This window comes from Pristis pectinata, chromosome 38 (genome assembly GCF_009764475.1).
Source record: "Pristis pectinata isolate sPriPec2 chromosome 38, sPriPec2.1.pri, whole genome shotgun sequence".
NCBI classification, from domain to species: Eukaryota; Metazoa; Chordata; class Chondrichthyes; order Rhinopristiformes; family Pristidae; genus Pristis; species Pristis pectinata.
The window spans coordinates 5767707-5785106 of record NC_067441.1 but is presented as its reverse complement, the minus strand read 5'-3'; the positions used below and the strand labels follow the sequence as shown (position 1 = coordinate 5785106).

Sequence of the window (17400 nt, the reverse complement as noted above, 5' to 3'; positions counted from 1 at the left end):
TCCTGGAAATGAAACATTTTCCGTTTTCCTTCCCACAGATGCTGCATTGAGAGTTTACAGCATGTTCTGTTTTTATACTGAACTTGGATGATCAGCCAGGGCAGGCTCGAAGGGCTGTCTGGCCTACTTCTGCTCCTGGTATTGCTCCAGTATATGTCAGAGCTAACTGGTGGTAATTATATAAAGCACTTCACGGTGATAGGATTGAATACTCCCAGGGTAGGATCAGCACAGGTTAGACACAGGAAACTCTCTACAATGTCCCATCAAACATTCCCAGAGTAGGGAGAGCACGGAGAGGGAGTTGGCGGAGGCCTTCTGTGACTGGTGGGCACTGCAGGGACTGGAATACATCCTGACACAAAGGACGATATTTTAATTTACTTTTTTGATGGTTTAACAAAGTTTTAGATAAGAACAGTACAAATTAACCTATCCTAACATAGAACACTAAACCCAATCCCAGTATGACTTGAACCAACCAAATAAAACCTAAGTGTAGTACGGTTATGGTAAAAAACAACACAACCCAAAGAACAGTACAGCCAACACAACTAAAACCAACACAAACCCAGGGCCACGTAGAAGCCCTACAGAAGCCAGCACAATGCAATGTAAACATTGTGGATACACTGTATAGCTCGGGTCTACACCAGCAGCTGAGCCAGGTATATCAGAGTCTCAGAATAGGGAATAAAGTTCCAACACGCTAAGGTTTTACGATGGAAGCTAATTTATACATTAAGGAAGGTGTAGCTCATGCCTCTGTTCGTTCCCTCTTTGTATTTCCAGCTTCTACGAAAGCGTCACATTGGCAATGATATTGTGACAATTGTCTTCCAAGAGACCGGAGCTGATCCCTTCACACCAAAAACGATCCGATCTCACTTTCAGCATGTCTTCCTCGTTGTACAGGTCCACAACCCCTGCACTGAGCAGGTTTCCTACAGGTCAGTAACTACAGCTCTGTCAATCCAAGTGCCTCTGCCCCAGGTGCGGTACAGAGGGAGTGCAGCCCTGTGCAGGGTGGCAATATTGATGGTGCATGGCCCTGCACAGGAGGCACTACAGAGGGTATGCAGCCCTGTTGGAGTAACTATTGTCTGTAGGAGGAGCAGTACCAAAGGAGTGCCACTGTCACAGAGGTAGTTCTGAGGGAGTGCTGTACTGAGAGAGGGCCGCACTGCCAGAGGGGCTGTGCCGAGGGAGGGCCGCACTGTATTAGACAGTATGCGGGGGGGGCATCTCCCACTTTACTGTGTAAGATCTCATGGCCACCATCCCAACCAGTGTTGGAGAATCCTGGCTGTCACTAATTCCTTGGTCAACAATTGATCTGGTTGTTATCATGTTCCTGCTTCTGGACATCCTGAAGAGCTGTGGGAATCCATGATCTTTCCTTCCTTTTCCAGTGTTGCTGTCACCTGTTCCAAGGACATTCCTGAATTTGGGCCCTTCTTCCAGAAGGGAGCAGTCTTCCCTAAATCTTCCACCTTCCGTGAGTTCCTGCTGGCCAAAGTGGTCAATGCCGAGAATGCAGCTGAGAAGTCAGAGAAGTTCCATGCCATGGCTATCCGTACACGGCAGGAGTATCTGAAGGACCTCGCAGACAACCACGTCACCACTGCCACGGTGGACTCCTCCTCCTCCAAGCTGGCTGCCATCATCTCCCTTCCCACCAAGAAAAAGGAGCGGCCTCGGGGGAGCCGGGCCCCTGAGCTACACAGTGCTGGCGCCCTGGTTTGGACTGTCACTGCACACTGGGTCCATGCCCTCAATGACACCGAGTGCATTCTAGGAATCTCCAATGAGTTTGTTGTCCTGTTGGATCAGAAGCTACAGAGGGTTGTGTTGAATTGCTCCTGCCGGGATGTGATTGGTTGGACATTGACTGCTGGGAGCATTATCATTTATTACGAGCAAGGCGAGTGTGTGACTGTCAGGACTCTGGAGAATCAGCCAGAAGACATCACTGAGATTGTCCATCGGCTGGAGGTAAGTGTGGGAAGAAGTGCATATCACCATCAGTCTGTTGCCTAATAAAGCTGCTGCCTCTGGTGGGACCCCGTGTGCTTCCTCACTACAAACCCTGCCAAAACAACGAACCATCTAACTTGGCACCAGTACATTCCAACCCAACCCTGCCTAACCTAGCCTTGGTACAATTTGACCTAACCCAATCCCAGGACCACCGGACACAACTCCACTACAACTCAACCCAAGCCGAGAAACACCAAACTCAATCCCAGTACATCCCATTCCAACTGCAGTACACATCAACCCAACCAAACTCGAGACCACCTCCATCTGCCCATTGTCTTCCTCCTCGCCTGGTTCCACCTATCATCTGCCAGTCCCTGCCTCGCCACTCTCTCTCACCTCTTTGTACTGGCTATCTCCCCTCTACCACTCTCAGTCCCGGTGCAGGGTCTGGACCCGAAATGTCAGCCATCCCTCTGCCTCCACAGATGCTGACTGGCCCACTGAATTCCTCCAGCAGTTTGTTTATTGTTCTAATTCAAGGATCACAGGAGAGTTGATAAGAATGTGGGGAGAACAGGTTCTGGGGAATCTTGGTGAGGGAATGGGATTGCTCTATGAACTGGCATAAATTCGTGAGTCACACAGCATGGAAACCAGCCCTTCGGTTCACTTGAGTCCATGCCGAATATCAACCACCTACCCAACCTAATCCTAATTTATTCTCCCCTCACTCCCAATGACTCTCCCCAATTTCTACCACTCACGTACACACCAGGGGAAATTTACAGTGACCAACTAACCTAACAATCTGCATGTCGTTGGGATGTGGTCACAGGGACAACATGCAAACTCCACACAGACAGCACCTGAGGTCAGTAGCGAACCAGATTCTTGGAGCTGTGAGGCAGTGGCTCAAGCAGCTGTACTACTGTGTCATCCAGATGGGCCAAAATGGCTCTTTTCTATGTTAAAAGAAAATATGGAAACCCCTTGCAACCTAATTCAGGACCAATTCACTGAACCTTTCTTCGCAATCTGTCCCTTGGGATTGGGGATGGCTTGCTTTCACTTCGTTTCTGTCCATTCTGAGGTGAGTAAAGTTGTCAATAACGGGAAATACAGACCCTGCTATGAAAGGGACAGGAGGTGTCTAACAGGTGATGTGCTTCTTTCACTGTTTACATCAAACCTCTGTGTGTTCCGAATATATGGGCTCAAGGTTCTCAATACCATCCAGAATGCACCTTCTCCACTTTCAGTGGTTATGGGCCAGGGATTCCCAGGGGCAAGTGGGCATTTGCATTTTTATTGAATAAGGATTTGAAGGCATCCTTAAATCTTTTCCTAGGTCTGCATGGCAATCTCTTCCTGTGATAAATATTGGAAAAGAGTGTCTGCTTTGGAAGTCAGTTGTTGGGTGTGCAAATGATGTGGTCTGCCCAAAGGAGCTAAGTGAGAGTAATCAGAGCCTCACTGCTGAGATGTTGACCTGGGAGAGGTCATTGACATTGATTTGCTTATCCGTCCTGTGGATATAGATTATTTTCTGGAGGTAGCATTGGTGGCATCTTTCCAATGTCTAGAGCTCCCTGCTGACGTAGTCCCGGTGTCAGAGGCTAGAATTCCTACTGCCCAATAGAGCACAAACATGGTTTCAGGTTTGATGTCTTGACCTTCAAGCACCCTTTTCTTCAATCAACCAAGGGGTGTGTTAGTGCATCAAAAGCAATGGCAAGTTTCATCTGTGTAGTCACTGAGAACCTTTCTTGTTGGAGGGTCCTGGTTCTAAACCTAGGTCTATCTAAGCCAACCCAGTGTGGAACAACCAGGACCGTGTATCCCAGTCCAAAACCAAACACAAGACCACCTAATCCAATTTTAATACAATCCTAACCCTAACCCAATCCAACCTAACTTGTGAACACTTAACCCAACCCTAGTATAATTCAAACCAAACCTCAGACCACCTAACCCAACCCTAGTATCCAATTTAAATCAACACAACCCAAACCCCAAACCATGCAATACAAGCCAGTATGGCCCAACACAACCGAAATCAACCCAAATATGGCCACCTAACACAGCACAACGCATTGCAAGCCCAAACATAGGTCTATGCAACACTATCCAGCCAATCCAACACACAATTCAACTGAAACTAACATAATTTCATTCCCCACCTCATCGCTAAATCGACTGAACCCAAGCCCAATGTAACTCCACCAAATCCATGTCTGGAAAATGTAAAAGTGACCTTTCTGGTCACGACCTGACTTACCCATCCCATCCCTCTTGGGGGCGAATGTCCGAACTCGTAAGCAAACACACACTAGATGGTTGAATTCTGGATCTGCAACCTGAATGCCAAGACCAATAGCCAGGCCAGTCCCCACCAGCCAAGCCTCACTTGGAGGACACTCATAACCAGGTCAAAATCCTCAGGCCTGGGACCTCCCACTGCAAGTGACATTGTGGACACAAAAATGACATTTCAGGCCAAAAAACATTCAGATCGAGGATGTCTGGCTGAACTACTTAAGGGGACAACTTGTGCTAAGTTTCCAGAATCACAGCGGTTCTGTGGACAACCTTGTCACTTGCCATTGTGTGCGTATCACCTTGTACTTGGTTCAGCAGCCATGTAATCCTTTGCTGCTCACAGAAGTACATTTAGTTCAGTTCCTTCTGCACACACATGGGTAGGCTGTTGCCCAGGTCTAATCCTGATCCAGGAGAGTGCTGATGTTGCTGGTCGCAGTTGGGATCACTAATTCCCTCTGGGGTTGCTACAGGAGGCAGAAGGTGGCTTCAGCACCCCTGACATAGGGACACAAAGGATTGGTTGGGGTGGTTCTTGTTGCTCTCCAATGCCCTTTTCAGGGGCAGGGGTGGAGAGATTGCTGGGTGATGGCAGGATAGGGCTGGACTTGTATCACTGATTTGTCTAGCAAGATTGGCTGCCTCCTGAGATGGAGACTGGGCAGAGAGTAACATGGAAAGCTAGAGTAAAAAGTGCTGTTTGCTTGTGTTTATGACTAAATTGTGCTGTCTCGCATCACCTCCTGCATCATAAGGGTTTTCCATATTTCCTCATAGTAAATAAAAAATCTTATAACTTTATGAAAATACTTATAACTAGTGAACTTTAGAAATTCAAGCATTTATAAATATGTCACATGTATAATAAATTTGGTAGAGGCCTGTGTGGGAAGAAACGAGAAGTTAGGTAACAAGGGGAACAGGAAGTTATGCCACAAAGGAAAGAGTTGGGTTTATTATTTTAATTCTCAATCTCAAAGCGGAACCAAAATGAGAGTATGGTAATTTTTTCTCAGATTTTGCAAGGTGGATTAAAAGGGCAGTGTGGTACTTTAAAGGGGCAATGTAGTGTGTTCTGTCAAGCTTGCTGCATTTCTGTGGCGTATCTAGAGTAAGGAGTCATACAGCACGGAAACAGGCGCTTTGGCTCACCAAGTCCTCACTGAGCACCAAGCACCAATCAGCAGCAAGTTCCGTGAGGCAGCAGCTCTACTAGTGTGCCACTGGTCTCCCCTTACTCAGGCCAACTGCTTTGAAGGCAGCTTGATTCACCTTGCTCAGCAAATTCTCCTCTAAGCACAGAGCTTTAGTGGGGGGTGGGAAGAGGAGGCGGAATTGTGAACCCTTTGGCACCAATCCTGAATTCAGTGGCATAGCTAATAGAGCTACTGCCTCGGAGCACCAGCTTCTCAAAGTTCAATCCTGAACTTGCTGCTGTGTGTGTGGGGTTTGCTCATTCTCTCTGTGACCATGTGGGTTTCTTCTGGTGCTCTGGTTTCCTCCCTCATCCCAAACATCTGCTAGTTGGTAGGTTAAGTGTCCACCATAAATTGCCTCTAGTGTGTAGGGGAGTGGTAGAATATGCAGGGTGTTTAAGAGAAATGTGGGGGATTAAAATGGGATTAGGGTAATGGGTGCTTGGTGCTCAGTGAGGACTTGGTGGGCCAAGGGGCCTGTTTCTGTGCTGTATGACTCCTTACTCTAAATACGTCACAGAAATGCAGCAAGCATGACTAAGCACACTACACTGCCCCTTTAACGTACCACACTGTCTCTTTAAGACTGGTATGTGCCAATGTTTGCCCTCGTAAATGCCTCAACCTTGGTAACTGCAATTTTGGCACCAAACATGTGCAATACCCTTCAGATTACTAACCAACATCCATGCCATTGCTCAAAGCTGTGGGTTCACAGTTTTCAATATGGCCTGTAAGCCTTAAGAGTGTTTTCTTTGGTGGAGGGAAATTTTCTTGTGTCAGGTGATATATTTTCACTTTAGAAAGTTAAGGTTATTTTTGCATCTTTAATGCAGTTCGACAGATGTGTATAAGGTTAAGTCTTGTAATCTGCCATATAATATTCTGCTGATGGAAATGTGTGTGACCTATTAAAGTTACACAGCAAACTGTGTGGATATTGTGGCTCTGCCATACTCTACTGCGGGGCCGGCGCATCACCTTGTTGGCTGGTGAGGGTGGACCTGCTAGTTTGCTGTGGAATGGAGTCGAGCCTCATATCAAGGTTGAGTTCTTTGAATTTCTCCTTCCCATAAGTGCTGACTAACTCTCTGTGCTTGATAGTTCACCTGAGTTCTTGGCTCTGATGGGGTGGGCCCTCGAGTGTTTGGGAAATAGGTGGTCTGCATTGTTTCCATCTACCATCTGTTCATTAATTCACAAGTTTTCTCTTGGATCATGGTCTTTGTGGCCTGGAGAACTGTTATTTTTCCCCTTGAGATGTGGCAGAGTTTCCATTCCCATCCAGATGCGGTCAACGAGCTGAAAAACACTATGATGCTGGAGGAACTCAGCAGGCCAGGCAACGTCCGTGGAGAAAAGCAGGCGGTCAATATTTTGGGTCAGGACCCTTCTTCAGGACTGAAGATAGGAAAAGGGGAAGCCCGATATAAAGGAGGGAGAAGCAGAGCAGTGATAGGTGGACAAAAGAGGGGAGGGGGGATTGGGACAAGGTGGTGATAGGTAAGAGATAGTAATAGGCAGGCGCAGGGGAGGAGGGGAGAGCAGATCTACTGGGGGATGGGTCAAAGGTAAGAGAGAGAAAGGAAAAAAAAGTAGAGAGGCTAGGAAAGAAGAGAAGAAGCATGGTGGGGGGGGGGGTGGGGGGTTGTAGGGAAGTGTGGGGGGATTACTTAAAGTGGGAGAATTCAATATTCATGCCGTTAGGCTGCGAGGTTCCAAGACGGAAAATGAGGTGCTGTTCCTCCAGTTTGCACTTGGAATTCTCCTGGCAGTGGAGGAGGCTGAGGACTGACAATTCAGTGATGGTGTGGGAGGGGGAGTTGAAGTGACCGGCAACGGGGAGATACAGATCGCAGTTACAGACAGAGCGCAGGTGTTCTGTGAAACGGTCACCTAGTTTGTGTTTGTTCTCACCGATGTAGAGGAAGCCACACTTTGAATGCAGTAGATGATAGTAAGGGAGGTGCAGGTGAATCTCTGTCTCACCTGAAAGGATTGTTTGGGTCCCTGGATGGAGGCGATGGAAGTGGTGTAGGGGCAGGTGTTGAACCTATGGCGGGGGCAGTGGAAAATTCCCGGGGTGGGAGCAGGGGTGGGAAGGAGTGAACGAGGGAGTTGTTGAGAGAGCGGTCTCTGCGAAAGGCAGAAAGTGGTGGGGAGAGGAAGATATGCTCGGTGGTGGGTTCCCGTTGGAGATGGCGGAAGTGGAGGAGAATGATGTGTTGGATACGTAGGCTAGTGGGATGAAATATGAGGACAAGGGGGACTCTTATCTCCGTTCAGTCTAGGAGGGGTGGGGGTGAGAGCAGAGGTGCTGGAAATGGCAGAGATACAGGTGCAAACTCTATCAACCACAGTCGGGGGGAAGCCCCAGTTAGAAAAGAAGTTGGACATCTTGGATGTCCTGGAGTGGAGAAAAAGGGATAGCATCCTTGCAAGAGACAGGGTGGCAGGAGCTGTAATCGAGGTAGCTGTGGGTGTCAGTAGGTTTGTAGAAGATATTGGTGGATATCGAATCTCCTGAGATGGAGACGGAAAGATCGAGGAAGGAGAGGGAAGTGTCAGAGATAGTCCAAGTGAATTGGAGAGCAGGGTAAAAATTAGTGGCAAAATTTATGAAACTGTTGAGATATCTGGCACTGACCCGAAACGTTGACCGCCTGCTTTTCTCCATGGATGCTGCCTGGCCTGCTGAGTTCCTCCAGAATCATAGTGTCTTTCATCTAGATTTCAGCATCTGCAGTCCTTTGTTTCTCTTGTGTTCAACTAGCTCCTGGATTTCCTAATCATTCTCATCAAACCACCTCAGGCTTTTCCTGGTGAAAAGTCAAGGGTACCTTCTCAGGTGCTGATTAAGGTGTTCAGGCCAGCCCCAGGTGCTGTGGACACTCTCTGGGGTGGTCAAACCATCTGTGAAGCACTGATTTGAGAAAAGCTATCTTTACAAGGTCCTTAAGACATTGATTTTTTTTTTGCAAATGAAACAGAAAATGTTGGAAATGCTCAGGTCAGACAGTGTCGGTGGAAAGAGAAATAGATTTAATGTTTTGGGTCGAAGACTCTCTGTCAGAACTGGAAAAGAGAAAAAGTAAGTTGGTTTTCAGTTACAGAGGGGATGGGGTGTTGTAGGGATTGTTGGACAAAGGGAACATCTCTGATAAGGTGAGGCCAAGGTTGCCGTAGTGATAACTTATTGATGAAGCTGTCTGGTTGATAGGTTAATGAAGAAAATTAGAAAGAGAGGAAAAATGTAACAGCTGTGAAATACAGAGCTGTCATATTTTCTTGCAGCAGTGCTTCTGCTGCCACCACGATTTTGGGCCAGGTTGATGGAGATAACCACAGATTAGGCAGTCATCAGTCCATTAGTAGTCATGGCATGGGTGATGTCAACAAGCCTATGGTCTCTTGCTTAGATGAAATAATCTAACAGTGCCGGAAGGTCAGGTGCTTGAGTCCCTGCTGAAAAGCAGTGTTGGCTCTGACAACACCATTCTCCATTTTATCAGGAGTTAGCTTTCAATATTCCATCCTTGCTGATATTCTGCTTACCACGTCTGTGCCACACTGAAAAACAAGGAGCAGATGATATGCCTGCTCTGATTCTAAAAGGCGGAGAGGAACTTCAGTCACAAGCTCACAACCTCAGCTCCCACATCTGAGAAGGGAAGGACATGCAGAAAGATCCCAATGATGTTGTAATCATGACTATCTTCAAGAAAGGAGACAAGTTCAAATGTATTAATTATAGAGGGGTCTATAGGGAAAGTCATCACCAGAGTCCTTCTCACTACCTTCTCCTGATGGCCAGAGCTGCTCCCAAATTGTACTGAGGATTGCACTTCTCCAGAGGCACAAAGAACACAATCTTCACTATGTATCAATTCCAAGAGAAATTCTGGGAGTAGCATCAACCACAGTACTTGCCCTTCTTTGACCTCACAAAAAATTGTATCCAGAGGGACTGGAGTATCATTCCCAAACTTGGCTGTTCACCGAAATTCATCTCCATCCAACATCATAACGACGGCCTACAAGCTGTGATATTAGTCAATGAGTCCACTGCAGACCCAGTCATAGTGCAGTCTGCTGTCGAACAAGGCTGCATCATCACCCCAGCACTTTGCTCAACCTCTCTCACCACAATGCTGCATCTCACCTCCAACAAGCTTCCTGGAGAGTATTCCTTATACAAGACAAATGGGCAACTGTTCAACCTATGATATCTACTCCCGAAACAAAGTTAGAACTGGGAAAGGACATCCCAGTCAGTTATCGAGCTGCAATACACAGACAGCACCCGCACAGGCACAAGTTCAGAGGTTGAGCAAGTCACTGTTGACTTGTTCACTGAAGTATAGGAGAGAATACTCTTAAGATCTGCTAAACAAAGGCTCTTTACCAACCAATCCCTGCTGTGCATCATAGCTCCCTGACAATAAAGTTCAACAACAAGACCCTGGAGAACATGTACCAATTCTCGTATCTCAGGAACTATCTTCAACAAAGACAGGCATTGATGATAAAAATTCACCAAAGATTCACAGCCTTTGGCCATCTGAGGAAAAGAGTGAAACCCAGCACAGAGCTCGGAGGAAGTGATCCCTGTCCTCCTGGAGACATAAGAGACTATAGAATTTGGAGCAAAAATCAAACTGCTGGAGGAACTCAGCGAGTCAGGCAGGATCTGTGGAGGGGAATGTTTCGGGTTGAGACCCTACAGTTGGACTGGACAAAGGGACCTACTGAGTTCCTCCAACAGTTTTCTTTTTATCCCTGTACGCTTCTGAAATGTGGACTACCACAGCGGGCATCTCAAAGCACTGGGGAGATACTTACCAACTGCTGTCTCCAAAAACTCCTCCCAATCCATTGGCGGGATAAGTGAACTGTCCTCGCCAGGGCCAACATCTCCAGTGTCAAGGATATTTTCAAAGCTTCATTGAAAATGTTTAATACCTGGCATCAACTGGTGGAAATCCAAGGCTCAGCCATTTAAAATGGAGATGAGTATTTGGGATGGTACTGAGAACTCAAGTTTGTACATCAGGAGTACAGACACTCAACAGAAGGAGCACACCACTTCAAGCTATTCACTCACACATCTCAACGAGCACGTCCAGCCACGTCTGTATTAGATGTCTGTAGTTCCCATCAGTCACCTCAGAACTTGAGTGGAAGCAAGTCATCCTCAACCCTGAGGTGCTGCTTAAGCAGAGCAGTGGCATAGCAGTTAGTGTTGCTGCCTCACAGCTCCGAGGACCCAGGTTCAAATCTAACTCTACATGCTGCCCGGGTGGAGTTTGCATGTTCTTCCCATAACGGTGTGCAATTTCCCCAGAGCTCCGATTTCCTACCACATCCCCAAGACGAGCTGCTAGCTACTGGAAATTATCCCAATGGGAGACAAAGAAATCAAAAGGGAGTTGATGTGTTTGCAAGAGAGAATAGATTGCAGGAGTACAGGGAAATAAGGAAAGCACAAAGAGAACTGGGATTGTTTCTCTGGGAGCCAGTGTGATTTCCTTCTGCGTCATAATAAATGAGTGAAAAGATTCTGGATCACTGTGCTGCAAACGTGTACCTATGTTGTTGAAATTTGCCTTTGGGAGGTTCTGATGAGTAGAAATAGTCCTTGCAAAGCCTTGATCTTAATTTGAGGAAGTGAAGGGATGCTTAAAAACCTGACTCAATGGCACACCCTTCTGGTCAGCCCCTGCAACTCTCTCACACTGAATGACAATGAAGTTCCTTTAACTTAATAAAATGTCACAAGGGACTTCACTGGTGTAGATTTTGACAGCAAGCCTCAAAGATACTAGAGTAGTTGAGCAAAGACTTGGTCAAAGAGGCAACCCTAACAGTTCTATGACTCATGGGCATGGGGGTAATATTTTAGCTTGCAGAATGGTATAAAGGACATAAAACAAATCATGGAAATAAATGAATCTTTCATTTTATTAGCTGGATGCCACAGGCATGAGTACTGTGTTTTCTGCCACTCACAAGTTAATAACTTAAGAAAAAAGAGAGAGGGTAATATGTTGGTAAATAGGATTAGTATAGGTGGGTACTTGATGGGCAACATGGACAGACGGGCCTGTTTCTGTGCTGTATCTAGGTTATATGTATCTGTGCTGTACGTAGAGCAGATAATGTATCTAGGTTTTCCGATGATATAAAGGTAGAAGGAAAAGTGAGCTGAAGGGGGTGCAAAGATTCTGCAAAGAGATGTACAGGGTTAAGTGGTGGGCTAGAAATGGCAGTGTAATGTAGGAAAATATGAGGAAGAACAGCAAAACAGAAATTAAACAGTAAAAAAACTAATCAATGTGGGAGTACAGCAGGAGCTGGGTACCCTGGTCCATGATATTGTTGTTTGTAGAATCTTGTTGTATGCAGGATTGGCAGTTCTAAAGCACCAGGTCTGTGGATGATCTTGGGATAGGTGCAGGCCAGTGTCCACGTCCACTTAGAATGGACAAAGCTCCTTGACAAAGGGACCAATGTGTCCTGTTTAAAGGGACCAATGTGTCCTGTTTAAATGGCCCTGGATAGATGACTGCAGGAGTACTGTGCGGGGCTCTGAACATTCACCTTAGTATGTGCTGCCTTAGAAACAGTGTGGTTCACTTTACCAGGATGATACCAGGCTGTAGAGTAGCTTATATATAGTTTTGTATTCTTCAGAACATAGAAGATTACAGTGTGAACCGATTGAAATTTTTAGAATGCTGATACAGGAGAAAAACATTCTCTTGTGGTGGGGAACCTAAGACTGGGAGATACTTGCTGTCTGTGTGGAGTTTGTAAGTTCTCCTTGTGACCATCTGGGTTTCCCCCGGTGCTCCGATTTTCTCTCACAAAAACAAAAATATGTTAATTGCCTGTAGTGGGAAGGAGAACCGAGGGGGAGTTGAGAGGCATGTGAGAGAGGATAGGTTACAGCAAAATAAGTGGGGGAATGGATGATGAGGTTGCTTATGAGCCAGCACAGAGTCAGTGGGCTGAACAACCTCCTTTGTCATGAGAAAATTAAAAGTAATATGAAGTAATGTGAGAAAAATCAGCATATCTACCCAGCAACAGGGAAGTTCTTCAGACTAAGAATGTAAAAGTATGGAACTTTCCCCCATGAGAAAGCAATCGATGCAAGCTTAATTAATTATTTAAAATCTGTAATCAGTAGATTTTTCCCTTGCAATGAACATTCAGGGATGTGTAGCTGAAGCTGTGATTAACAGATCAGCATGATCTCATCAATGGTAGGATATGCTCAAGGGGCTGAACTGGTGCTGCTTATTCCTGTGCTAAATTCTGAGAAGTGTGACTTAACACTTCAGTAATGGGAAACGTCTGCATACACGCAGGATTTTAAATAGTGAGTTATAAATTGTCATGGGTAGCATTTTAAAAACGAATCCCTGACCTTAACATCACCTCAGTTTCCTAATGGCTCTGCCCATGACATCATAACAGGAAGTTGTAACGCTCTGTGACATTCCACAGTCACAGAGTGCTGTGAATTATCAGGATGGGCCTGACTAAGTCTTCAGTAATTAGCTGGAGGCTGTGGTCTTCCCCTTGAGGAACGCTATCCCCATGTCCAAGTCCTAAGCTTATTGTTTGATAAACGGGAGGAAACAAGTGACCGTGATGGCATTGGTGCTGGACGAGAATATTAGCAAAAGTGAATGTCCCCATCAGATGTTGGAAATGCCAGAAATATTCTGGTCAGGCAGCATCTGTGGCAAAAAAAGGGTTAACATTTCCTGTTTGAACATCCATTTGAACTCATCCGAAACAATAATTCTTTGTTGATGCTGCCTGCCCTGCTAAGTATTTATGTTTGACAATGTTTCCAAGCTGATTGATTTGACCTTAATTGAAATGTCATCAAATTGCACTGGATCACAGAAATAGACCATTCAGCCCTTTTGCTCATTGCCAGTATTTGCTAATGCCCATAGAGCCTCCTCACACCCCTCTACCTCCTCCATCACCACATCCTTCCAATCCTCTCTCCCTGGTGTGTTTATCCAGTTTACCCTTCCTTATAGCATCTCTGCTGTTCACCCCTACCATCCCCTGTGCAGGCAAGTTTCTCCCACATTCTCTGTAGGACTTATTAGTGACTCTTATATTTATGATGCACACTTCTGCTCAGCCCCCTTTTTACATCCACCCTGTCAAATCTTTCCATAGTCTTTTATTACTTGATCAGGTATAAAAGTGTTATCAGTACTGACGAGATGATGAGTGGCTGCAAAGTCATGAACTAGGGGGTTTGATTTCAGGATAAGGAGTTGGCCATTTAGAACTGAAAAATTCTTTCCTCGGTGGGTTATGAATATTTGTAATTCTCTGCTCAGGAGGTTCAGATGCGCAGTGTATTCAAGACCAATTTCAATAGATTTTTGAGCATGGAGGAAACCAGGGGACATGGGATTAGATGAGAAGATGGACAAAGCACAACATCAGCCATGACCTCATTGAATGGCAGAACAGGCTTGTAGGGCTGAATGGCTTTCTGCTGTTCACCAGGCTAAGGGACCTTTGCGTGTGTGAAATTTTCCTGACTCTAGTCCCCTCTGTGTGTTTCCAAAACAGATTGTGACAACTGGGTGCGAGACCGAAGACCTCGTCCTCCGGCGCAACAGTGTCCATCACCTGGGTTTCCAAGCCAATGGCGAAGGGATTGTGACCCAGGTGGAGGAGAACGGTTACGCTCAAATGATGGGCCTGAAGCTCTTCAGCCGGCTGGTCAGGATCTGTGAGACTCCGGTGGTGGTGCTGTCGTACAAGGAGAGGGCAGAGCTCCTGAGGAAGGCCGACCACGTGAAGATAACCATTATCCCCCCTGACAGCAAGGGCAAGCCCAGAATGTAGGTGTTTGCTAAGGGGGTGGGTGGTGGTGCAATGGCTTTACTTGGCTTAAGAACCAATCTTGTACTAGCCACTACACCTGCAGTCTCTATTTAATGCCAGTGGGCACCTGGCATCTAGGGGCTTGGAAGGATGGAGTGGGAAGGAAGGTGAATATTTCTGGGCTGTGATCTACCTTAGTGATTTGAAACTTTTGATTTCCGCCACTCACCACCTTCACAATGACTAGAGGAAGCAGACTTGGACCAGGCTGTGGGGAGGAGTGGGTGGCTGGGGATGCAATCCTCAGGGTGTGGGGGCAGGAACTTTGGGCAGTGGGGATGATGAATGGACTGTGTGCATGGGGGAGGCATTCTACCCATAAAGCCCAGAGATGGGCCATTCCACTCAGATGAAACTAGCTTCCTGCTTACTTTGCTGTTCGTTGAGTTAAAGGACTGAGGGTTCAAGCCACTCACCCAGGTCAACATTCCCAGATAGATGTGTTGTCTTTGGAGGAGACTATATTCCGTGCTCTCAGGCTGTTGTAAAAGGTGCCATGATCACCATTTCAAGGAAGAGCACGGGAATTCCCTTCAGTGTCGTGGGGCCAGTTTTTATCCCGTGACCAAAAGCATTATTGTTATGCTGCTTGTGGGATCTTGCTGAGCACAGATTGGTAGCTGTGTTTCCCCACATTACAGCACTGCTTAGATTTGAAAAGGAAATCAAAAAAATTGCATAAGATGCAAATCTGAAAATGCTGCTAACACTCAGCAGGTCAGGCAGCACCAGTGCAAAGAAAAGCAGTTAACTTTTCGGGTCTGAGATTTTTCATCAGAACACCGATGAAGAATCTCAGACGTGAAATGTTAACTCTGTTTTTCTCTCTCCACAGATGCTGTCTGACTGCTGATTATTTCAGCATTTCCTGATTTTTATTTCAGACTTCAATGAACGGTACTTGACGGAGTGTTTCAGTATGATCTGATGCAGCAGGAGGAACAATATCAATGCAGATTCCTTCTATTTTTGAAGGAGCTTCTCCGAGCTGTACAGGAAGTCAATCGAGGAGACTGAGCGCAAGTGCGACCGGGTGCCAGAGACAGGGCTGGCGCCACCCTGCCTGTCCCTGTTGAGGATGTCCTCGCTCCAGGAGACCAGGAGCACCAGTCCACAAGGACCACAGAGCCCCACCGTACGGAGCTGCTCTCTGGAAATGAGAGTGGCTCAAGGCCAAAGGTATTGCTCAGAGAGTGAATGTGGTGGAGGCTGGAGGTCCCAAGAAATGCGGGGGAATCCATGTACAAGTAGCACTTGTGGTCCACAGGAAAATGATGAAAAAGACTAATGGAATGTTACGATAGAGGGCTAGAATACAAAGGGGGAAGATGTAGCTCTGATTAGACCATGGCTGGAGTACTGTGAGCAGGTCTGAGTGCCACACTTCAGGAAGGATATATTGGTCTTGAAGGAAGTGCAGCATAGAATTACCACAATAAAACCTGGACTCCAAGGGATAAGCTATGAATCAGAATCATAGATACAGCAGAGAAATATGCCCTTCAGCACACAAGTCCTCACTGACCATTAACCACCCATTTACACCAATCCTACCTTAATCTCATTTTAAGAAAAAATTCTCCCCAAGTTCTCATCAACTCCCCCCAGATTCTACCACTCACCTACACACTAGGGGCAATTTATAGCAGCCAATTAACCCCAGCGACCCACATGTCTTTGGGATGTGGGAGGAAACAGGAGCACCCGGGGATACCCAAGTGGTCACAGGGGCAACATACAAGCTCCATACAGACAGCAAAGGTCAGGACTAAACCCCGTCTCTGGTGCTGTGAGGCAGCGGCTCTACCAACTGCGCCGCCATGCCACCCCAAACACACATTTGGCTTGTATTTCCTGGAATAGAAAAGGTTAAGGATAAGCACCTGGTCCAAGTTACAGGTGTGAAAGAATGTCCTAATGAAGGGGGAAAAAGGGCAGGCATAGAGGTTGAAGGAGGTAATTCCACAGTTTAGGGCCCAGTCAGGTGAATATCAGCCACTGGTGGTGGAGTGATTACATTTGAGGGTGATCAAGAGGAAAGAATTGCAGAAGTCTCACAAGTCTGAAGTAAACAGAAACTTGGAGAGTTAGGCCATGGAGGGATTTGGAAACAAGAATGAGAATTTATAATTGAGGTATTGATGAACCAGAAGCAAGCACAGGGGTAATGGGCAAGTGGGACCTGGTGTGAGTTAGGATGCGGGACAACAGAATTCGAGATAAGTTTTAAGTTAATGAAGGGTGCGAAGTGTGAGGGCAGGCAGGTGAACAGTCGGTCTTGAGGTAATGAAAGCACAGATGAGGATTTCAGCAGCAGGAAATCTGAGGCAGGTCAAACATTTATGTATGATTAGAGAACTTAGTATTCGAGCCCAATAACTCCTGATTAAAGGCTGTACTTTCTGTCTGTTCAGGAACGAGAGGGACCCCTGCTCCAGGGCTCTCAAGACATCAACCCCTGACCTCATTTTGGCTGTAAACTCCCAGTGCCCACCGTCTCCTGGAAGACTGGACTTCGATTCCAACGACGCCCAGGTCAGTAACTCACCTAAGATGAGGGCAGAGTTCTTACCCTGTGACGTACAGGGTGATTTTCTGCCCCTGATTTCGGACAGTTATCAAAGTAGTTAGAGTTAAGTTGGAAATTGGTGTGTTCTATGTTCCCTGCCACCAAGGACCACAGGTACCTGAATGGAAATCCCACTAACCTTTGAACCCAACCTTTCGAAGGGTGGTAGGTCATTTACATTATAATTGCAACTCCTGCCAAAGGCGTGCAAAAACAAATCCTGAGACTACTTGGAGTGTTTACCTGTGTGGATTGGCAAACTGTGGAATAATCGCACATCATTTCTCTCATTGCTGAACCTCTGAGGGGATGTTCGGAAGAAGACAGTGTTGTTGTAGGATCTAGACATTAATACCAAGTCTCGCATTGGTACACTACCACACCCAAGTTTTTGTCTGTTGA

At 46.4% G+C, this 17400-nt stretch overlaps 1 protein-coding gene across 8 annotated transcripts in view; it reads left to right on the top strand.

The window, feature by feature from the left end:
- zmp:0000001168 (signal-induced proliferation-associated 1-like protein 2) overlaps window positions 1–17400 on the top strand; it is an 85439-nt gene that overhangs the window by 52720 nt on the left and 15319 nt on the right. For all 8 annotated transcript variants that reach the window (XM_052044985.1, XM_052044981.1, XM_052044984.1 and 5 more), the window contains exons 7-11: window positions 793–950; window positions 1413–1995; window positions 14112–14386; window positions 15405–15608; window positions 16844–16964. In XM_052044985.1, coding sequence (XP_051900945.1) covers window positions 793–950; window positions 1413–1995; window positions 14112–14386; window positions 15405–15608; window positions 16844–16964 — 1341 coding nt within the window. The remainder of the gene's footprint in view (window positions 1–792; window positions 951–1412; window positions 1996–14111; window positions 14387–15404; window positions 15609–16843; window positions 16965–17400) is intronic.